The sequence below is a fragment of the Salvia splendens genome, chromosome 17, assembly GCF_004379255.2.
Source record: "Salvia splendens isolate huo1 chromosome 17, SspV2, whole genome shotgun sequence".
NCBI classification, from domain to species: Eukaryota; Viridiplantae; Streptophyta; class Magnoliopsida; order Lamiales; family Lamiaceae; genus Salvia; species Salvia splendens.
This window is the reverse complement of record NC_056048.1, coordinates 2,551,672-2,575,427: the sequence shown is the minus strand read 5'-3', so window position 1 is coordinate 2,575,427 and position 23,756 is coordinate 2,551,672. Positions and strand designations below refer to the sequence as shown.

At 37.4% G+C, this 23,756-nt stretch overlaps 1 protein-coding gene and 1 pseudogene across 5 annotated transcripts; one reads left to right on the top strand and one right to left on the bottom strand.

Moving 5' to 3' along the window:
- The first annotated feature begins 2,902 nt into the window (after positions 1 to 2,902).
- Positions 2,903 to 6,029, top strand: LOC121773396 (annotated as a pseudogene).
- Positions 6,030 to 10,841: 4,812 nt separating this feature from the next.
- LOC121774860 lies at positions 10,842 to 23,547 on the bottom strand. Of its 5 annotated transcripts, none has more exons than XR_006045041.1 (22): positions 23,197 to 23,546; positions 22,976 to 23,124; positions 21,229 to 21,291; positions 20,021 to 20,355; positions 19,856 to 19,952; positions 19,594 to 19,671; positions 19,432 to 19,491; positions 19,253 to 19,357; positions 18,892 to 19,002; positions 18,425 to 18,466; positions 18,212 to 18,304; positions 17,437 to 17,603; positions 16,163 to 16,449; positions 15,956 to 16,077; positions 15,788 to 15,830; positions 15,605 to 15,696; positions 15,364 to 15,412; positions 14,669 to 14,739; positions 14,247 to 14,313; positions 13,971 to 14,071; positions 11,769 to 11,814; positions 10,842 to 11,074 (listed from the first exon to the last, which is right to left on the bottom strand). XR_006045041.1 is itself a non-coding variant. In XM_042171737.1 (22 exons), the coding sequence occupies exons 2-22, from the start codon at positions 23,111 to 23,113 to the stop codon at positions 11,027 to 11,029; spliced, it is 2,268 nt and encodes a 755-aa protein (XP_042027671.1). In that variant the 5' UTR covers positions 23,114 to 23,124; positions 23,197 to 23,546; the 3' UTR covers positions 10,842 to 11,026. The 5 variants fall into 5 exon arrangements, 2 of the variants coding, with proteins under 2 accessions (XP_042027671.1, XP_042027670.1); XM_042171737.1 differs by having other exon boundaries at positions 14,194 to 14,313; XM_042171736.1 differs by lacking the exon at positions 10,842 to 11,074 and adding an exon at positions 11,089 to 11,252 and having other exon boundaries at positions 14,194 to 14,313; positions 23,197 to 23,547.
- Between the last annotated feature and the right edge of the window lie 209 nt (positions 23,548 to 23,756).

Here is a 23,756-nt window from a genome sequence, read left to right as displayed (position 1 = left end):
CACACCCTCTAAATTTGTTCTTCAATCTATTAATATAGCTAAAAAAATTTCATTAGTGGGAAATAACAAACTCATGGTAAAGTTCATGATATTATTTGTCAACTTTAAAGTTCGTGGGAAAAATATAACTTTTTAAAAGTTACATGATATTAGGTACCAATATCCCTAGTAAGGGTTATGAACTAATTTCCCATCTATAGTCTATAATGTTTTTTACTCCACAATTTTATTTTAACTAATGGAGTTTATCATTTTTATCCCTAACTATAAGTAGCTATACCAATCATTTTTCAACTTACAAATTACATGTGATTTGTGTGTTTGCCTAGGACCGATTCTTCATCTCCTAAATACTTCTTGATGAAGCGTACTTTCTTCTAAGTTTTGACAAATGTAAAAAGTCCGTTGGTGTCGTCTTGATAGATGGACATGGTGGATTTCATAATATATTCCTCACTTCGTTTATTGGATCAAAGTCCTGACTCACAAATATTGTAAATCTTTAATATTGTCTGACATATTGTAATTTGATGTGAAATTTAGAAAATGCGATAAAATAATAGTATGATGTGAAAAGGGAGTGGATATACTTATGTGCTTAGTGAGGTGAAAATGAAATGAATAAAATTAATTACAAATAAATATAGAGAAAAAATAAAAATACCACAGTCAACCGTTCAGATGTTTCTCGCAGCATGAACGACGAGAAACAACCCGACCAGCCAACTGTCGTCCCCACCCAAAGTAAAATCGGGACTGTTCCCATCTGAACCGTCTCACAGTAAAGCCCCGACACATCCCATATTCGGATCATCCGTCCGGGCTATATAGTGAATAGCTTGAATAAGAGCATCTCCAATGGCGGCGTTAGCGTAGGCACGCCGATTTTTCGCGGACACCGGTGCTGACGCCGAACCATTGCAGCCGGCGTCAACGAAACCGGCGTCAAAATCGGCGTGCCTACGCCGATTCTTGGTATGACGCCGATTCTGACGCCGATTTTCACGGCGCCATTGTAGGCCCCGAATCGGCGTCAGACCGGCGTCAGAATTATATTTTTTTTAAAAAAATTTCGAAACACTATATATACGCGCTTTGGACGTCATTTTCATTAGCACCACTTGTATTAACGAGTACTCTCTCTATCTTAATTTCTGTACAAGATCAACAACGAGAAATGAGTAATGTCGGTGGTGGTGGTAGTGGTGGGGATGCTGATGAGTATGAGCGTATGATGATCGAAGAGCTAGATGCCTATACGAACGGTGAGGTTGATCGATGGTTGGAGAGTTATATGCAGCCGGCGGTACCTGGCCCACGACCAGTTGTCCACCGTCGACAGGTGGTTGATCGTGATCATGTAGCTGCACATCAGCGCCTGTTCACAGATTACTTCGCAGAGGAGCCGCGTTTTAACGCCAACCATTTCAGGCGTCGTTTTAGGATGTGGCGGGACGTATTTATGTGTATTGTTAACGCTTTGGAGCATCGATATCTGTATTTCCGCTTCAGACACGATGCGGCTGGCAGACCCGGCCACACCCCTATTCAAAAGTGCACTGCGGCAATAAGGCAATTGGCCTACGGGACTTCGGCAGACATGTGGGACGAATACCTCCACATCGGTGAGACGACTGCCATTGAATGTATGAAGTATATCTGTCAGGGCGTGATTGAAGTATTCGGTGATCAGTATCTCCGAAAGCCTACCCCCGAAGATTGCCGGGATCTGCTGCGGATGCACGGGGATCAGCATGGGTTCCCGGGAATGTTAGGCAGCATAGATTGTATGCATTGGGAGTGGAAGAACTGTCCCGCTGCCTGGAAGGGGTTCTACACGACCGGCTACAAAGGAAAGAATCCCACGATAATCCTCGAGGCCGTAGCTGATTACCGGCTGTGGATTTGGCATGCGCACTTTGGGATAGCCGGTTCGAACAACGACCTAAACGTCCTCAACTCGTCGCCCCTTTTCAACGAGCAGTGCCAGGGCGTCGGTCCGACCATCAGTTTTGTCGCCAACGGCAACCAGCATGATATGGGCTACTACTTGGCGGATGGGATATACCCTAGGTGGCCAGTCTTTGTGAAGACGATCCGCTGCGCATCAGATGCGAAGAAAGCCTACTTTGCGACGCGGCAGGAGTCGGCGCGAAAGGACGTGGAGCGCGCATTTGGTGTGCTTCAGGCTCGATGGGCTGCAGTTAAGGGACCAACGCGTTTGTGGCATGTCGATTGCATTGCTGATATAATGTACGCCTGTATTATCATGCACAACATGATTGTCGAAGATTAAGGTGTACAACTGACTAATTGGGCCAACGACGATAATGAGCAGGTCCAAGCCACGGCGTCGCCGCCGCCAACGTACGAGGTGGGGTACCTCACGATGAAGAAGCCCTCCTCCAAGCACATGCCGACATGCGTCAAACGGATGCTCATATTCTACTCCAAAAGGATTTAATTGAAGAGTTGTGGGCGCGGAGGATTGCAAGGTGTTAGTTTTATTTTAAATTATGTAATTTTTTTAAATGTACTTTTAAATTTTTGTACTTTTTTAAAAAATTAATGTACTTTTTTTTATATTATTGTACTTTTTTAAATTTTAATAGTATTATTCAATTTTTCCGTATTTGTCTCGTAAATTAAATTCCGTATGTTGCTACGTCTGTAAATTAAATTATATAATTGTTATTAGTGATGTGGATAGGCTATGGGAGGGCTATTGCATGTCCAGTTGCATGTCCAGATGATGTGGCAAGAGAATTTTAGTGCAGATGATATGACAGGAAGGCTATGAGAGGGCTATTGCATGTCCAGAACCATTGGAGATGCTCTAATAAAATTATGAAAGTGGTTAGAAATAAAAATAATTTACAAAAATGATCTTCATTTTACCTTTTCTTTTTCTAGAAAAGGACAAAAAAATACAGCCATTTTAGAGAGCAAAATCACAGAAGAAGTTGCGAGTGTTGGCACTAATTTACACGTTGATTCGGAAATTGATGCAATAGTTCTGTCATTTCATCTCTAGCAATGGTAAATTCACCTCTCAATTTCACCCTCGTTGTGCCAATTCCAAATTTCTACTTGTTAAATACAGTCGAACTTTTTCCCTAGTTCTAGAAATCACAGTTTATTTTTGTTAATTCACGGGTTCATTGTTGTTACTGGCGTTTTTGGATATGTTTTTGGCGTTTTTGGATATGTTTTTTAGTTGATTCCGAATAGAATATCTCCCGATTTGAATATGTACCCAAATTATTGGTATGCTGTTTTCACTTTTTAGTTTCCTGTCGGTTCTTGTTGAATATGATTATGCGTTTGATTTCCTTTTTCATTTCTTTCTTACTCAGATATAATGGATGTTTCAAAGCCTCGAATTTTGGTGGCAATTGGTCTAAATTGGAATTATTCTTGACAATGATAGATGAGATCACTCTTTAGTTGGGCTAATTGAGTTGTTTTTTTTACTGTAGCATTGGAATTATTATCTATTTATGTGAATTTTTTGGTGGCAATGCTGAGTTTTGTGAACATTGGATTGCTCTTGCAGGCCTCGCCGACAAAGGTTATAACTAGGGAAGAATGGGAAAAGAGGCTCAGTAGCCTTAAGCCGAAGAAAGAGGATATGAATAAATTGGTGATGAATTTTCTGGTTACCGAGGATTTTGTTGAGGTTGCGGAAGGATTTCAGCTAGAGACCGGGACACAACGTATCCATATGATTATTTATGAATTAACCTTTTCGTTACATTGTTTAGACATCTATTTGTATGCTACATCATATACGGATACTACTTTGAATTCCTTATTGGATAACAGCAGATATAGATATTGCAACTATAGCACTGATCGTATGGCAGTGAAGAAGGCGGTACCGAGTGGTAATGTGGAGGACGCGATTGAAAAAGTTAATGATTTGAACCCTGAGGTGAGATGATTTTTCCTTGTTGCTTGGTTGTTCGTAAAAGGAAAGAATGTGCTATTCAATGATAATTTGGATTATTGACTTCTTTTGCTAGTTGGTAACTGATGTCAATATGAAGTATAAACTTGTAATATCATTTCTCTGCTACGAGATACTATTTGAAAGCACTACCACAGTTATGCAATCAACTATGAGGCACTTCGTCGGGCTTCTTAAGAATCTTCATTTTACTTTTTATTTTGCTTTCTTATCTTCCTTAATTTAGCTTGATTGTAGACTTGTACTGATTAAATAAAATGGCTTGCCTCAAAAATGTTAGAATGAGATAGTGAGCAAGATGCAGAGGATAAATCTCATGAAATCAAACACCTATACATTTACAATTGGCGTACGAGACTATGATAAGGTGATAGCTTTTGACCAGCTTATGTATAACATTATTGCTGCCTTCATTATTCACACAAAATGATACTCCCATTTCAACTTAATGTTAACTTTCAACTTTTTTGAACATTTGGATCAAAGGATACTCCCCTTTTTCTTGTTCTAGATACTCATGAATGTGGTAACTTGCTCACTAATTAGCAAAAGCTAGCTTGTAGTAACTTTTAGTTATAGTATAGTAAAATATCCAGTACTACAGATTATGTTTTACTTTTTAACCCATTTCAACCCTCTCTTGGGTTATTTTGAGCTGATGACGACGATGACACCAACAACACCTATTTTTCAATTGTATGACAACTATGAGAAGGCCTATTTTCTTGATATTCTTATATTAATGACCAATGTTCTTTGCCGAGAGCACATTGTTGGGCACTTCCCTTTCAGCTGAATATTAACATTAACTGGGTGGATTATCTGTTTTACATATATTATCAATCCATTATGCGTGACTATACTATCAGCTTGCTTGATTCAGAGCAGCATGAAATTTCTTATTGAGATATGCTGCAGAATTTTCATTACTTGCAGTTCTGATAAAGGCATTTTTATATGCAATAACTAGATATACTGCCATGGATTTCTAGGCTTCGTATCAAAGCCATACAATCTGATTTTCTTGAGCTTTCGTTGCAGATATTGGACACAAACCCCTTACTCTTTTTCATCTCCAACAGCAAAGGTTGATAGAACTGATCCGCTAGCGGTAAGATTAAAAGAGGCTTTGGAGTTTGCTCAAGAAGAACTAGCTCCAAGAGGGGAAGAAAATGTATTATTCAGGCTGTTTTTCTGTTAATCTTCATTCATAAAGGAATATTATTGGTGCATCTGTTTCGTGATAAATAGTCTTCCTTCCTCAAGCTCGCTATCTTTGTCATTAGGAGTTTTGATTCGATAAAAATCTTTGATTTCAGCATTGCTTTTTAGAAGAGCTGGAGAGGACTGTTGCGCTGCTCGCGTTTGAAGATGTCAGCAACTGCCCGGTCGGTGATTTGCTAGATATATCACAGCGCCTCAAGACTGCTAGTGAGGTTAATGCAGCCATCCTCACTAGCCAAAGCCATGAAAAAGGTTCGTACCCTTGACACATGAGAGAATACCTCGATTAAGTAGTACATCTAAACATCTCGAGCTGAATCAACATAAAATATGAACCCTTTTTTGTTGCTTTAAATTAAAACTAGCCTAAAACAAGAACTTGGGCAAGATTGGGTGGAAATCTACTTACTTTTCCCCCCAAAACTTACCCACCACTCCAACAATATGGCTTAGTTGGGATGCTCTGTTTTTCCACAATAAATATATGGTGCTACTAGTATTTATTTTACTTCATATTTGGTTATATTGTGTGACAGATCCTAAGCTTCCTAGATTGATGAAAATGCTATTGTGGGCTCAAAATCATCTGGATGAAATGGCTTCTTATCCTCGAATTACGGATTGGTCTACTACAACACTTGAGGATCCTTCTCTTTAACACCATTGCAAGATTACTAGTGATTCTGCTAGAATTAGTAATGCTCATGTTTCTACTTGTGTACTACACTCTTGGTCTCTCAAACTAGCTAGTTGTATCTGTCAAATCAAATATTGTTCACTTTGTTCTGAAAAAAAAAATTCATGCTCTGTGAGCTCTGTTAATAATCTGTTGCCACTCTCCCTTTTTCCCCTTCTATTTTACAGTAAAAATATAGTCAATTTAATTTTATCTTGAGGGTGTGTTTGATTTGCCTTTCTATTCGATTTCGGGTTTGTTCTCGCCCTGTGGCATGGTGAAATGAACAAAGTTAATTAAGAGAATATGTTCAAGTATGTTTATTATAGACCTAATATCCAGTTAATCAGTTAGAATTGAACAAAGTTAATTAAGAGAATGTTAATTTATCTAATTTAATTTAATTCAATTCATATTAACATATCTAAGAGTCCTACAAAAGAATAAGTACATATTGATATAAGTGTAATTGCTTGAAACTCTTAACTATTCATCTATGAAATCAATTTGACATACCAAACAACATCGTAAAAACACTATGTCGACATTCTTGATTTCACCCGAAAATCCTATCTTAAGTTAGTGTTCTTACTATTTCCAATCCATAAAACCAAACGAACCCCAAAAGTTGAGACTTGAAGACTTTAGAGAATAGAAGTAATTGAAATAAAGTTTGGCCAACCTTTCCTATGCATAAAATATGGATCAGATACTACTAGTTACATAGCAATACAAATTTCAGCATTGTGTTACCTTATTGAAGGTGTTGAACTCACACCACCCACACAACAACATAAATCAAAACTCTAATTTCTGGGAATTTTTCAAGTGGAAAATCTCCATCTTCTCTAAAGATTTCTTGGTGACTTCCATCATCAAAGTTGAGGGCATAGCTATGAGGATCATACTGAAATCTCAACTGCTGTCTTCTTCCTTTCCTCATCACCTTCTTCATTGCTGCTTTCATCCTCCACACTAATCTTCTGCACTCTTTCCATCCAATTCTCTCCATCAACACAAAAAAGATTCAATTTTGTTGAAATGGGAAACTCCAGAAAGTCCCAAATTTGAAGAAAATGGAGGTCAAGAAATGAGAGAAAAGAACAAGAATGATACTCCTACTACTTCCTTTTCGTCTTTTGAAGAAGTTATGAATGCTACCCTTTTTTGTTGCCTTGGGGCACTCAAATTCCATTTCACACACACAGACACACGCTCAGTGTGTGTCTTTTTAGAGAGAGGGCAGTGGGAAAAGAGCCTAGATATGGTCTAATCACTGTCATATTTGTTATGGGGCTACCAAGATTCAAAGATTCAATCTTTGGTAGTAAATGTGAGCAATCCCAAGGCTACATTGTCCCCCACATCATCAAACCCCACACCCCCTCTATTTTTTACTTTATATTTTTGTGATTTTGCATTCATATAATTTAATGTTGTTTCATAGATTTGTGTTCAATGGTTGCATGCGCTATATGTGCTTGTAGCATGAATAGAGGGCAAGTTTTTATCTATAAAGTTTGCTCAATTCATGTAGTCGCAACTCTATTTTCATAGAGTTTGGGTCTAATAATGTGTCCTCCACTCATTCAAGATTCAGAAAATAATCAGTGCGTTTCATTTTGGCACGGAATTTAAAAAAACAGTGTTTATAATGAGTTAATGGAAAGATAATAAAGTAGATAAATGAATAAAGAACAAACTCATAAAATAAGAGAGATTAAAAGATAGTTTTTTATCAATTAAAAGAAATAACTCATTTAGCTCGGGATGTCCAGAAAAAGAATTAGACTCAATTAAATTGGGAATATTAATTTTATGTAAAAATGACTGATCCAGAAATTGAAAATTACATGGCATTCCATATTAAAAATGGAAATGAAATATTTCATCTATACTATTGGGGTGAAAAATACAAAAATTGAAGATTTATCTGGAATTGAGAGAACATATTTATGTCCCATGGACCATCATTGTATACACTAGTTTAATGTTTACACACATATTGCATACATAAATATACATACATATAAAATTAATTTCTCTGTCTGATACATCAAATCAATACACTCTTTATTCATGAGCAGCAAAAGGTGATGTCCAGAGATATAAATATTAAAAATTGATTTTGAGCATTTGTCACAATGTGTAACACAATTAATATTTATTATTCTCATTTAAGTTTTGGCTTCTCCCTCATGTTTGTCTTCTGCAGGGCAATCATGCTCAATAAATCCCAACTTTTTTTCCTTTTCACATTTTATTTTTTTAACTTTCCATGGTGTAAATTTAATGGACCACATGAAATTCTCTCAATTTATAGAAATGAATCAACAAACAAGTCTCTAACTCAATTGTTTAAATTTTGATGGACTACATGAAATATTTCATGTTCTTTAATAGATGATTGAACATGATTATATTCAAAAGTAGTATTTCTCCTATCCTATCACCTTTCAATTGAATATGAATTGATCAATCAAATTATAGAAATCATCAAATTGTCTCATCGTATCACCATATGTCTTCTTGTATTTATTTTGAATGTCTCGAATTAAATAAGTTAATTTCTTATTGGCAAAACTAAACCCTTTTTAATCTTTCTACTTTATTCTCTCTTCTACTTTATCATCTCTTCAATTATTTATTTATTCTCTTCATTCTCACTAAAATTCATTTTCTTAAAATTATAGAAAAAATGAATAAATGAAATTTAGATTTTATGTTATTTACAAAATTAATGACTTCATTAACATTTTTTGTGGTTCTAAAATCAAAACAAATATATAACACAAAACAAATAATGCTCCTACTATAATTGATTAACATGTATTTTTCAGCTATTAGAGCATCAGCAGTGGTGCAGAATTCCCAAAAATACCTCCTGCCACGTCATACGGACTTCCCACTGTACTGCCACGTCATACGGAATTCCCACTGCACAGTGGCGGAATCCCCCGCAGAATTCCAGAAGGAATTCCCACAATAAAAAAATTCACAAATTCACAAATTAAACAATTTCCGGAAGTAAGAAATTTACGGAATTAAATAGTCGACACAAATAGGGAAAAAATCCATTAATAAAAAAAAGAGTACATTTCACCAAATTAAAAAAATACATTTCAATAATGCCCATCCCCACATCAACGATGACCCCTCTGTTGCCATACTTCTTCAATAATATCGTTCTGGAGTCGAACATAGGCTTGTTTTTGGCGCATGTCGGCGAATGCACGGACTCGATCGACATCGTCGTGGGGTATCCCCATACGGACATTGCCAGTGGCCATGCCGTGGCTTGGACCCGCAGCATCCGCGTCATCGTTGGTCCAATCAGTCAGTGCTGGACCTTCATCTTCGATAATCATGTTGCGCATGATAATACATGCGTACATGATGTCGGCGATGCTGTCAACATACCAAAGCCGTGCGGGACCCTTCACTGCCGCCCATCGAGCCTGTAGCACCCCGAATGCCCGCTCCACATCCTTGCGCGCTGCCTCCTGGCGACCCGCAAAATATATCTTCTTTTCATATGCTGGGCACCTGATCGTCTTCACAAAGACGGGCCACATAGGGTATATCTCATCCGCCAAATAATAGCCCATGTTGTGCTGGTTGCCGTTGACAACGAAGTTGACGGTCGGACCAACGCCCATGCACTGGTCGTTGAAAAGGGGCGACGACTAAAGGACGTTGATGTCGTTGTTTGACCCGGCTACTCCAAAATAGGCATGTCAAATCCACAGCCGGTAGTCAGCTACCGCTTCAAGGATTATCGTGAGATTCTTGGCCTTGAAACCAGTAGTGTACATCCCTTTCCAGGCAGAGGGGCAGTTCTTCCATTCCCAGTGCATACAATCTATGCTGCCTAACATCCTCGGAAACCCGTGCTGATTCCCATGCATATCCAGCAGAGCCTGACAATCTTCGGGGGTAGGCTTCCGAAGATACCTATCCCTGAATATCTCTCTAACGCCCTGACACGCCCTGACAAAAATACTTCAGGCAGTCGCGCGCAGTCGTCTCGCCGAGGTGGAGGTACTCGTCGAACATGTCGGTCGAACCTCCGTATGCCAACTGCCTAATTGCGGCAGTGCACTTCTGAATCGGCGTGTGGCCGAGTTTACCCGCCGCATCCTCCCGCAACCTAAAATACCCGTATCGACGCTCCAAAGCACCCACGATACGCATAAAGAGCGGCCGATGCATCCTAAACCGTCGCCGGAATAGTTTCTCCCCAAACCATGGCTCCGACGCAAAGTAATCCTCGTACAACCGCTTGTGGGCAGCGAGGTGATCTCGGGGCACTATAGTGCGACGATGGATGGGTCGAGGCACCGCCGGCGCCGAGGCCGCTTGTTCCTCCCTCTCCGCGACCTCCCACACACGTGCGTGTATCATCCACATCATGTGTTCATAATGCCCACCACCACCACTACCACTACCACTACCGGCCATTACGGATATATAAAAGAAATTTAGAGAGAGAGAAACTTGTTAATACAAGTGGTGTGAATGAAATGAAGTTCAACACGATGTATATATAGGAACCGAAAAAAAACATTTAATGCATTAAACGGAAATTCCGCGCGGAATTCCGCGGGCGTCAACGCAATGGCGGACGTCCACACGGAATTCCCCGCGGAATTCCGCGGAACTGCGAATTCCTTCGCAGAATTCCGTATCCGTGGAAGGGACGCACAATGGCGGACGTTCGCCACGAAATTCCCGCACGCCGGTGGGAATTCCGCGCAGACGTCCACCATTGTTGATGCTCTTAGACCTAATTCTAATCTCAAGTTCCTACCTCATTGCACTCTCCTCTCCTGTGCTTGGTTTTTTCTCTTAAAGTCCAACCCAAGGAGGCAATTCATCATGTCATCAATAATAATATCATAACTTCACAATCACATATCTTAAATGTATGTCAAAAATATTTCAGTGAAAAAAGAGAAAAAAGACCATCAATACCACCAAAAAGGCTGTAGATGAGACTAAAATCTGTATTTGAGATCCATACAAATGTCAAGAAATCTAAATTGCAAGAAAATAAAACACTCCCTAAATCTAATCGAATCGTGTCCTATATCTTTTCGATCAGCACAGGAGAAAAAATTGACAGATGCACAACATAATTAGGTTTATACAAATGTTTACTTGCTAAAGAATATGCTTCTCTTCTTCCTCTTCTTCTCACCAGCCTGCAGCATTATTTGTTGGAATAGTCATAAAGAGACTCTACCATAACAAATTTACATATGTTTTCTCAAGTTAAGCAGCCATGTGCACTAGAAAACTTATAAAGATTTCGCATGATTTTGCATCGAAACCCCATGATTTTTCGTATACCAAGTTTTGATAGAACCATTTGGTTGCAGCCTGCAGGAGAGTTACAACGACATCACATCTACCTTACACATAAGCTAATCTATCTTTGGCAGTCATACTAAACAGGGCTACACGAAGTCGAAGAACCTTAGCTTACATAAAATAACAAAATCAGTTCATAGCTAAGGAGTTGATACTGACAGTTATTCTGCAGATATTAGACTCTACAAAATACTCCTAATGAATTATAGTGTTCATGTGAGCACACAATTTGGAGACTGGAATTCGAAGGATTGGTGATTGTCATACAGAGCGTGCGGTGAGAATTGATTACGTAAACCAAAGTTTTTTAGTTTAAATTATCCACCACTATCAGGACAGGCCATAAATCACAAAACTTGCGCAGAACTTGAAGAATTCAAACGCTTTCTGTCAATTTCCTAAGGCTTTCTGGAAAGAAGAGCTATGAATTATGATCAAATTTTGCTTACAAGTAGGACATGTACAAAATCTAAAAATTCTCTCATGTATGGTTTATGGAAAAATTGAAAGGACTATGAAATGTACCTTTAAGATGAACAACCGGATGGTGAGAACAATCGTGTCTCTTGAACTGAAAATTTTAAAAAGAAAAAAGAAGGATCAGGCGATGAATTGGAAGAACATCCACAATTAACAAACTTTGCTCTCTGTATTACTACGAATGTAGAAAATACACTTAACACGTCTCAACAACTAATGATATCAAAAGCAAAAGCTACATTTGATAGGATGCCGCTCAGATGAAAAGATAAAAGAAAATCAGTGCCTTCCAAATCAAGGGGATATCCTCATACCTTATCAATGTAAATAACAAAAGGAAGAAGATGCCCTACTAAAAAAGTGTTGATGCATTATCCAAATGCAATTGTTTGAGCTGTATTGGGAAAAAATATTTTTCCGTGTATTATAGAAGTACAAAGGATTCCCTATACATAGAGGGTGTGTAAAATAGGTTACAAATTACAATCAAATCCTAAAATAAAAGGATCTATCTACCATATAAAGAAAGAAACTCAGATATCTAAACTTTCCAACAAATTACAAAAAGATTAACAAGCAAACATCAGCGCTTGTTGTGTTGCATATGCACAAAACATGTAACAGAAAGCGAACCTACTCTAAACTACAGGTATAACAATAAAAATATGAAGGAGAACATTGACACTGAACCAATAAATGAGCATGATCTGACAAAATATGAGGTAAGTGAGTGACTCTCGTGACAGCGAACACCGTAGTCTAGAACTCGCCCAACTGCACACGATCGAATTCGAAGCGCTCTAAAAGACCTACGCGAGCCCACAGAAGACTGACCCATGAAAACTCGGATCTACCAGCTGACAGTCAGCAAAATTCAACACCTCACGATGCCTATCAAGAGTGCTGTCCCACCGCTCATCTTCCATCAGAATGGAAATAAAATCACCCCTGCGAGCCAAGGATGCCATCTTCTGGGTCTCTCTTTGGGGATGGAAGGTCATCCTTGGCTCGTTAGAGCGCCTCGACTGTGTGCTGTTTGTCGAGTCCTAGACTGCGGTGTTCGCTGTCAAGACGATCACTCACATACCTTGATTTCGTCAGATCATGCTCCTTTGGGCTACGGCTAGTAACAGAAGTTCCACCGAGTTCCGTATCTCTCCAAAAAACGAGGTTTTTCGTTTTGATGCACGATTTCAGGTTGAAATAGCCTAATGCTTTAACGGATTTGCATAAAACATTTCACTAATGCAAGCCCACATAAGTTGGGAAGAATATACAACCTGCTGAGATCATGGCAAAATTGAACATTCATAATGCTAACTATAGCGGCACTGCAATAATTTATTTGTCCTTTTTCTAACGTTAAACATGTTTTATATCCCCAACTTTTAGCATTTTTCATAAAATAACCTGAACTTATATTTCAATTCAAACCCCCAACTTTATGAAAAGTGTCATCTTTGTCTCGTTTGACATAATCCGGCGATGAAAAATGAGTCAGATTCTGCGTGACTTATAATTTAACTGAGGCGAAGCTTTTTCTCCAGGCGGCTAATTATGCATTCACCAGTTTTCAGGGTTCTCTAGACAATGTCCCCAAACAAACAGGTCATAAACCAAACTTTTCCAAAAATGGAGGGTTTTTGAAGAAATACGTTAAAGTTGGGAACACAGCACATGTCCTAAAACAAAAAAATCCATCTAATTAAACAATTATCCAACCAAGAATCCGGTGAATAGACCCATTCTTCCGTTGCGTAAATCAAATGTTTCATAAAGTTGGGGTAATCGATCACTTTCCGTGTGTAGCAAATTCTTACCACCCTTTGAATATTTGGCAATTCGGACCACTCTCAGAATATCCAAGCGCCGAAGATCAACCATGTTAATTTTTTAATCCATGTATGCTGTAAATTGTGAGGCATAGAGCACTGGAATTGTCTCCACAAGTCGGATTTTGGGTGGCTGGATGTATTTCAAGGTGGTCCCAATTACAAAACATTGAAAGGTCGGGTACAAATTTGCTACACTTGAAAGTAATCTTGTAAACCAAAGTTTGGCCTAAGGTGGTGATTTAATATGCAACTAACCTTTTCTTAAAACTTTTTAATCCAATTTTGTCATCTTTTTTCCAACCATATAGCAGAAAATTTGTTTTCTTATGAGCATAGCAAGATAACATCAATCATAATTTCAGCCTGCCAAGCATTTCTGCATAATAAGAAATAACCATCCACCGAAACTTACCCACTTATATCTGCCAAGCTACTGTCAACTCTCAGCATACGTTCAGTACCCTGAGAATCACCTACAATGAACTCTGTTGGACTTCCATATGGAATAGAGACCTAAATACAGTACATAAATAAGAAGAAAATTCAGGATACATGTGCATAATAAGGAAGCAATATCAAACATACTAATTATTAGAGACTGGATAAGTAAAGCAAATGAGATAGAAGATACATACAAAAGTAGATGATGAAAACTTTTCGGTGACTACAGTCCCATTAGGACCGCTACCTTTTATGCTGTAACCATCCCTTTTAATCGTCAATGTAGCTTGCTCCCATATATCAAGATATCCACTCTTCACAATCGAAGGATAAAGAAAACAGAAAAGAGATGAATTAATAGGGCCCTTCAAGATAGAGGTCTACTAGCAGTGAGATGACATCAGCAAGGTTTAGATAGTGTTAATTTTTTGCCACACCCCTCAAAGGATTCGCCTCAATAAAGATACAACTCCAAATTTTGATACTCTTTTATTGACCTTGTGCTCTATTTAATAATAAAAAACTACCACAAATTGCTCTCACACAAGATGCTTCTGAAGATATAATAATAAGCCACGATAATGGAATTTGATAATGGGGCCAAACCTAATTAAATTTTTATTAACACGAGAAGATAAAAAAATTAACATTGTGATTCATAAATCATACCGACAGTGATATCTTGTAAGAAGCTTGAGCAGCATAAAGGTTCCTCTCTAAGCACCTTTGCATTTCAGGATCTGCAAAAGAGAACTTAAATTACTAAATATAGTAAAATAAACACGTTAGAGTTCACAGCCGTAAATCTTTACCAACTAATCAGAAAGAATAAAATCACTTGTAACTGATTAACTAAGTACTGAAAATGTGTACTAAAAACAGGGTCTGGCCTATATTAGACACCATTTTAATTTTTTTTAGTAACATTTACAGAACTGTGCATCTAAATATATGTATAACAGGGAAACCAAGAATAGAGAAAGCTTTGGAAAATTTATCGACAAAATATGCGTAATGCTCAAAGCAGACATATTCAATCACCATGAAATCGAGCCAGCATTAAGAAATATACTAGTAAAGAAAAATAACCCATTTCAGCATGCTCACATATTTAAATAAGATTGAAGAGGTTAGGTAACAATTTGCAAGGGAAACTGCTTTATTTTCAGTTTAAAACCTTGGGAATATGTCTAAAGTGGATACGACAACTACAAGCTTTTCAAATTAATTTCTTGCCAAGCTGGCTCAATGTAAAGTTTAAGAAATACATATTGTCTATACTCTACAACGTTAAGCAAGTCTGATATCCTAAACCTTTGGCATAAAGGCCAACTAAGGTTATGAATTTATCAGTATTTCATTACCACAAATAATTTTCCTGTGCTCGTTGGCAAAGACCTTCACAAGTTCACCCTGAAATGCCCGAAAAAAGGAAAGGGACATCAGATATGAGCAAGTAAACCCATCAGTATTTGACGTCAAGCACACTGATAAACATAGAATTAATATTTATTTGCCAGCTACTAGTCAGTTTTTCAGTATTTCCAGCTACTAGCTAGCTTTCCCAATCCAAACTATCTAAAACAAAAAAAAGGACTATAATACCTTCCGTTTTCTATCATCTAATGGCTGTACTTCAATGGCCAGACAAGTATCAACGTCATCCGCAGTAATAAGATAATTCGGTTGTTTTGCTCCTGTCAAGGATAATACATAATTAGATGATAGGGATTATCTTAGAGAAAGAACTAAATTGAACTAAAACCTGGATTACGCTAAAATGAGTACCATCAACATAACGAAAAGATCCATCTTCCAAATGCCGCACCCACTGTAAATTCAAGGGGAACTTGTGTGATTATGACAGAACAGGTATAACCTACTGCAATTCAAGAAATGGTCTGCTACTACTGCCAAAAATGACAAAAGTTTTCTACAGAATGCAAGTAGAAGCACCTCAAAATTGCAACTGGTTGTTCCATTAATGGAGTATCCGGATGCTTGTAGTTGCTGACCGGGAAAAGCTTCACCTGAAATCTGGAGGCCATCTATTGCCGGTAGAGGATCATCATCAGCAGCTGACCAACATTTTCAATTTTTAGTTCAGTGACAACTATACCATGATCAAAGCAGTAAGGAAACTGAAATCAAACAAGTGCAGACCCTCAGAGAATGAAGATGAGGGTTCCTCCAGAACCGGGGTTAGAAAAGGAGAGAAAGATGAGTTGGGATCATCCATAGAAGTCGTAGATGCAGTGTTGGAATTCCAATTAGCAGATGGCTCTCTATCACTCAGAAGTCCTCTGTTTTCAGGTTCATCCAACTCACTACTTCTAACAAGGTCACCAAATGTAACTTTTTTACTAACTGTAGCTTCACTATTACGAACATTTTGCGGATCCACCTGGTTGTAGGCAATCTGTTGAGCTATTTCAGGGAATGCCGTATTCCTAAAAGAACACAAATGCACTTTTTAAAACTCAACAAAAGTATCATGAGAATATTATCGCAAACTTACAAAGGTCACCAGACAATAATGATAACTCTCATCTTACTTTATTTGCAATAAAATAAGACCACATTTCAGTTCTTCATTTTTACATGATTTACGGAGAATTGCTTACATTGATGGTGTGGAGAGCACAACTATATGCAAATAAAAAATTTAAACTGCTTATGGAACCACATAACAATTGAGTAAATTATTTCTAATATAAGATAAATGTCTTTAAAAAGAGAGGTTGTAACTTGTAAGAGAATAAGAGTGATCGTTAAATACACAAGAAGTTGCAGAAATATTTTTTGATAATCTCCCCGTGGTCCCCCCCAAACAGAATTAAAACGGGTTGTAGCTACTATTTCTATAGTGTGAACTTTGTGACAGGGCAAGATATGCATAAGAAATCATAATCATAATTAAGATAAATCAGCTACTATTACCAAAGCCAATTCAGTCAGAAGTTGACAAATTGTCCTTGTTACTAAATCCAATTCAGTCAGAAGTTGACAGATTGTCGGTAATAAATCAATTTATCCAGTGGTTATACTTCATCCAGTACTGCCCCATTAATATACTATTCTTATACTTATAGCCTTATAACTACTTAGTCCACACTTTAAGAGTGAAATATGACCATGTATTCCAGCTATAAGAGACAGCAATCAATGTTTCCCATTGGAGTTCTGGTGCCAAATCTGGGCATTAAAACTTTATAAACCACATCACCATTACAGAGGACTGACATTGCTCAAGCATTCCAAGTTGCAGTAGTTTCTATGCGTTATAACTAGAGAGAGTGAGAAGAGTGAATTATAATCTGTGTTCCCACTCCAAATGACAAAAAATGACAAGAGAACATTTATGCAACTAGACAGATGAAGGCAGATGATTGAGATAGCATATATACTTTTATAGTTAGAATCTATTTCAGCCAAACCTGCTTCCAAGAGGTGGATGCCTCCCCAACTCATGCTCTGGGTTCTTCAAGTTCTCCAGCCCACTTTGAGGAAGACCTAAAATATCCATTGTAGTCTGAGAATCTGAAGATGGCATCTTTCCATCAGAATATGTTTGTTGAGGAACCAATTCCAACCCCTTCTTTATCTGGCAGGGCATTCAAGATATGAGATAACATTCAGTCTAGACTACCGTTCTAAATGGAATGTATGCTTCTTAATGCCTGAATTGATTCACAATTACATCAATTATTATCAGTTAGGTAGAAAATTAGTATCTCGATCCAGGAGACTACCTTTCTGTTGAGACAATTGAACACTGAACACAATTATAACAAGAAAATGGGAAATTGAAACTGAGTTGTCAGAATGTTTTTTCACTAAGCTCATCCAGAGTCTCCAGACAATTAATAGTCTTTACAAACTACATAAAGTATACTTATGTCCATACATGAGAGAATCCATAACTAGAGAATATAAAAAATTGTGATGACTAATAATTATTGTATATGCATCTGTCTACCACTTCTTATCCCAAACTAGTTTTCTTGTGTCCTGCCACTTCAACCCGACTAAGGATATTACATCCTGCACCGGTCCTATCATTTAATCTCTCTCATATCCTGCCATTAAAAACTCAAGCACCAACTCAATCATTGCAGAAGCTCTTCAATCCAGTTGTCATTAATCTAAAAGGGTGCAATGTGCATCAAGCAGGTTTTTGTCATTAAGTAAGCATACTAATGTAAACTATACCTCGTGAGAATAAACAGGTGACTGAGTGACAGTAGATGAATTTATATCTGAACGCCAAGGTGCAAGCTGATACTCCGATTCTTTCACTTTCCCCTACATATGAATTTACCAAAAATATGATCAAGAGAAAGAAGATGAAGAATGCAAATTCAATCATTGGCATCTCCATGTACGTCCCCTTCAAACTAATCATTCCAAGCCTCGAAAACATACCTCAGTCACAAGAAGCTGTTCTTGTAAATGTCTAAACAAAACCTGCAAACACAAGATTTAATATAAGTCAATGGGAGAGAGTGCTCTAATTTAATATTCAACCAAATCATAACCAATTTATAAACATCTAGAATATAAGTGTAACAGGTCCAACAAAAGAATATGAAGTACCAACTTATAAACATCTAGAATATTCTCCAGTGTCCTTATAACCAAAAACAAGAGCACAACCACTCCCAACACCAGTCACACCACTTGACTTTAATTATGAACCCAACAAAGTAGGACGAAAATATCATCTAGCAGATAGTGTCATAACCCTGTAAGACCTTGCTTATCATTCACTTTTTTGCAGATGACAACATGACCTTATAGACTGCACTAAATGAGAGCTCATCTGAAGTACAGACAAATTCTCTGCAGGCAATGTCATCAAGACAAATACAAGAATAACCTGAAGGGAATACCTTGACATTACTGACAATGGATTGCGCATCGGCAACAGGTGGTTGAAGAGAATACTCCGCAAGAAGAGGCATCAACGAAGTCACAAATGTTGACCTTTCTTGTTGTGTGGCCTGAAAGAAAAACTTGAGCCTGAATACATGTTTAGCTAACATTTGCAGAGAGGGAAGAGCACAGTGGAACTTTTATTATGCAGTTGATATAACAGATACAGTTGTACAGGTAGAAGTAAGTTTTCATACAAGTTTAAGAAATTAACTGAAGTTGCATTCTCAACCAAGACTGATAATAAGCCAAAAGTAACAAAATCTGTACACAACAAGCATGAGTGTTAAAAAAATAGTATTTAAACGATACATATACCTGTAAAGCATACGTAAGACGAACATTCTCCTCCATTATGTCTTGTCTGTAGGAAATTGCTTTAGAGGCAGCAAGAATGAGATCCTGCTGTTGCTGATCAAAGGCCTATGGAAAAGAAAATACAAAGATTACATGATTTTGAGAAGGTATTATAAACAAAAGCAAAAAAGACTACTTACCAGACGCATATAAGATATACGCTTATCTAGGGCATATTTCTCGTTGCGAATTTGAGATTCCTAGTAAGAAAATTAGATAAATGAATCAAATATATTCAAAGATACAGCCAAGGTTCAATCAAAACAATACACAGAGGACTGAGAACGATCTTTCTTTCCTACCTTCATTGAAAATTCTGTGAGATGCTTCCTTAATTGTGCAATCTCCTCTTCATGTTCCCGAATCTGTACTACTATATCCTACACACAAAATGATACAGGAGAAATATATATCAATAAATTTATGAACAGTTTCTTATATAGCTTTTCTCTTTTCTTAATTCTTACAGATATATAGATGTGACCTCAATCTCATTGTCAACATTTTGGAATGGCATTAGCCAGGGGCAATCTGAAATCATAAATTATTTAAGTCAAAAGATACCTGCTTTGAAGAACCATTATTGTTAACATCAGCCACAGAAACCAAATCCCTTCCTGAATATCTTAACTCTGGATCCAGATTGCCTTCTAGCTGGTTCCTACAAAAGAAAAAAATACAAATTACAACCAACGACATGCATACACACCACACATGCGTCTGAAATACCTGCTAGGGGTAGATGTCATAGATGGCGATATAATCTGAGCGACACCAGAATTATCTGAAGATGCATGATCACCATGTATCATGTTCAATGATCCATTAATGTTGTTATCAAATTGGTTCTCAACATGCATTTGCATCACGTGATCCCTATTACTTCTGCTAACATCTGTTTGAAGAACAGAATCTGGCATGCCATGTCCAGAATTGATGGCCACATTTCGTCCTGCTAGTTGATTTTCTAATTGTAGAACTAGTTGATCAGCTCTACTTGGTGAATTAAAATGTTCAGCCCATCCACCTGACTGATAATTTTGATATTTTCCATAACCCGGTTTCTACAGTCAAAATCAATCAAATAAAGAGAATTAAATATTGCCAGCCTAAACAAAATGTGCATCATGAACTTAATCTAGACCCACATAGTGAAACAACTCCATACATAATGGAGAAGGTTTAGGGCTCTGAATTTGACAAAATTTCTTAGAAAAAATGTTTAAAAGCCTTCTGTTCAGTAACATGCATCCTCCATGAACCCTTGGATTATTCAGAACTTCTTTATGTTCACTTTCTACCCAAAGACCAAATAATCTCAAATACCACGAAAGAAAATATCCAAAATATTACTAGATTTCCCAAAAATAAAACCAGGGGAAAATGTTGACAGAGAGTCGGAACTATCTTATTAGATAGAGAAATGAGGAGAAAATGCTTCCGTAACGTTAAGTCAGCAATACAGGTAAATGAGCCATAACGTGTAATTGTGTGTGCAACATACATTAACTGTATTTGCTCATTCCACAGCACATTCATGAAATGGCAAAAAATCGCAAATGACGCATGTATTGTACAAATCTTATTTAGTTTTCTTCCATAAATCATCTAAAATTCTACATGTAATCTTCAAATTCTTCAAGAAAGTAAAAAATCATACAGTATGGTGATACATTGCTGACCTCTTACCCATATTACCGTGTCTCTATTTTTGGCAAGCAAGTTAACTAATTATTCTTCTATGCTTGGGGTCTAAATCTTCGTTTAGTCGTTTACGCAATCCAAAAGTGAATTCTTTGACATGTGTCCATAATTCTGAGGTAACAATAAACCCACATGGCTAATGGTACAAATAGAAAGACAAAAAGGTAAAACCTAATCAAACAATACTTTTAGACCTAAAATGATTCATCACACATTCTTGAAAGAGCTCTTACATAGTTTTCAAGTTCCTCATTTTTTTTCTGAAGCTCAGATCTCAGACGATTATTCTCTTCCACCTGTGAAAATGAAAACAAAACAGGATAGCTTTCTTTATACTGCCAAGATTAACAAGCTTATAAAAGACATATAGCAAGTTCATAACTTAGAATAGAGTGGAGTTGCAGGAACTCTAATGAAACCATTCCCTCTAAGTAAAGTATAGATGTTGGAAGTTAACTAAAGGGATGATACTGAATAATTGTAGTAGTGAAAACTTGTGGGTTCCAAGAGTCATCTTGGCAAGAAGGATGAAAGTATTTATGATAAGAGAGTACTATCTAGTATCATCTTTGTAAGAATTCAAAATTACTTAATCAAATTTTCAGAAATTGAAGTGCTCCAAAATCCAAATCAAAGTTCACTTTGCTTTCCTTGATTTCCACATAAGATACTTGTCCCAACTGTGTTTGAAGTATTTTGTCTACCCAATCTTTTCATCTCTATTACTCTTAGTGTGCATCAAGTAGTATCAGAGCCAATTAGTCTTGTGAACTAAACCAATACTGTCCTCTTGGTGAAGGCAAAGACCAGAGCATGTACAAAATCCTCAACTAGAAACTGTGAGAATCAATGCTCCCAATGAGGATATTCAGCAACATGCAGATCAGATGAATTTTTTGAAGAAGTAAAAAAAGGGGTGTGACCATTACACCCAAGCCAGGTCTAATTGCACATTTGCACATGTGATCAAGAATTGTGCATTAACGTAGAATTTTCTGAGCTTAATGGTGTGGAACAACTCCGATATGTTTTAACCGGTTAAATGAAGTAGACAGTATTTTCGCTAGAGCGCTATTAACTGCATACATACCCCACCAAACTTCAATTTTGAAGCTATAACTCCTTCGGTCCACAAAATTAGTCTTTGGGTTGTCTACAAAAAGTAGTCCCGAAGATCATTTTAGTGCCAGAAGCTCCTCGGACATTTTTTAGTGACATAGAGAGTACTTGTTAATTTTAAAAGGTAAATATAACTGTGTTTATATTGCAAATGTATTTAGTTTGTCCTTGCCATATTTACCAAACTTTGTAAAATGTAGTAATATGTAATCGACAGGCTAACAACGTTTCACACAAAAGGAATCATGAGTTATCCCAACTGTGCTTTTTAAATTAAATTATTATAATATTACACCTATCATCGGCAAATCTATCTGCCGCACTATGCTTTTAGAAAAACGGTAATTCATTGCATGCAGTTGTGCTATCAGGCAGCAAATATAGTGACACTTCAAGATAAAGTAGAATTGCTTTTGGATAACTGTATTCCTATTTTCATACTGAGTTCAAAACTTAAGCGAGTGGCAGTAGTAGTTACTTCACGGACCAAACCTGAATCTACATTCTAGAACAATATATTTAAGAAAGTCATAAATTGTTAACAACTCTGTTAGCAGGTCATCAAATTCCAACATAGGCATGCATCTAATAAGTGTTAAACCAGTTGAGATTTTGAAAGTCTTGTATGGCGTCTACAGGGGCTAATAAATTTATCCTCAGCTGTGATATGCAGCAAAAAATGGTTCTATCTTGACTCTAGGAGATCGAACTGAAATTCAATACTAGAGCTAACATGTTGAAAGGATAAGCACAAGATCAAGTATGCAATAATAAATTGAATTAATGATATTACATAATTTTCACTTGCATCGAAACAGCTGGCCACGTATGGTATAGATTAACTGAAATAAATAGGAATACCTGCTGCTTAATTGTGGCTTCAGCAGCTTCGACTGCTTTCATAACCTGAAATAACCCATCATTGCCGTTGATACTGTAGGGATCATTCACCGTCAACCCTGCAAATCGACTTTCCAAATTGCCTTCCTCATTCTCCATGACTCCTTGTCCTTCAAATTGTGCAGTCTACATCAGTAAAGGGAAAATGAAAATGAAAAGCAATTTCACTACATATATAAAACCTGAATAGTTAGAAGAAATTGCAATTTTGCCACTCTCAACCCGCGAACAATCCAATCACATTTTCTACCCAAAAATTTTGCAGCTGTGCGTCAACTCCTCTCAATAGCTGCTGACAAATTTGTGCTCTTTTTTACTTCATACCACTGAATTCCACCGAATTGATAGCAGAAAAACGAGGTATTTACAGCTCCGCGATCAATTTGAAATTAAAAATACCTCTAGGAGGAGGATTCCGAAGGAATTGAGAAGAATAATTTGAAGAAAGCCGGAAATGGAAGAAGAAATCGAAGAGGGATGATTTTGGTTGCAGACAACGAGAGAGAGAGATGAGATCACGAGAAGAGAGAAAAAGAAGAAGAGATATTGGGCCTTGCTTAATTTAGAAGGTTGGGCCACTCATTAATTAAATAAAAAATAATTGGGCCTCTAAGAGTATCGGCAGTGGCGCGGAATTCCCAGCGGAATTTTCCACGGAATTCCCAAAAACACCTCCTGCCACGTCATACGGACTTCCCACTGCACTGACACGTCATAAGGACTTCCCACTGCACATCCCCAA

Bases quoted from the DNA above. Each gene is read 5' to 3' on its own strand.
- LOC121774860 (XM_042171736.1), bottom strand. From the start codon at position 23,113: ATGGAGAATGAGGAAGGCAATTTGGAAAGTCGATTTGCAGGGTTGACG. The intron at 21,292-22,975 runs GTATTCCTATTT...TCATTTTCACAG, and splicing joins AAGCCACAATTAAGCAGCAG to GTGGAAGAGAATAATCGTCT. The intron at 16,078-16,162 runs GTCTGCACTTGT...AATGTTGGTCAG, and splicing joins CTCATCTTCATTCTCTGAGG to CTGCTGATGATGATCCTCTA.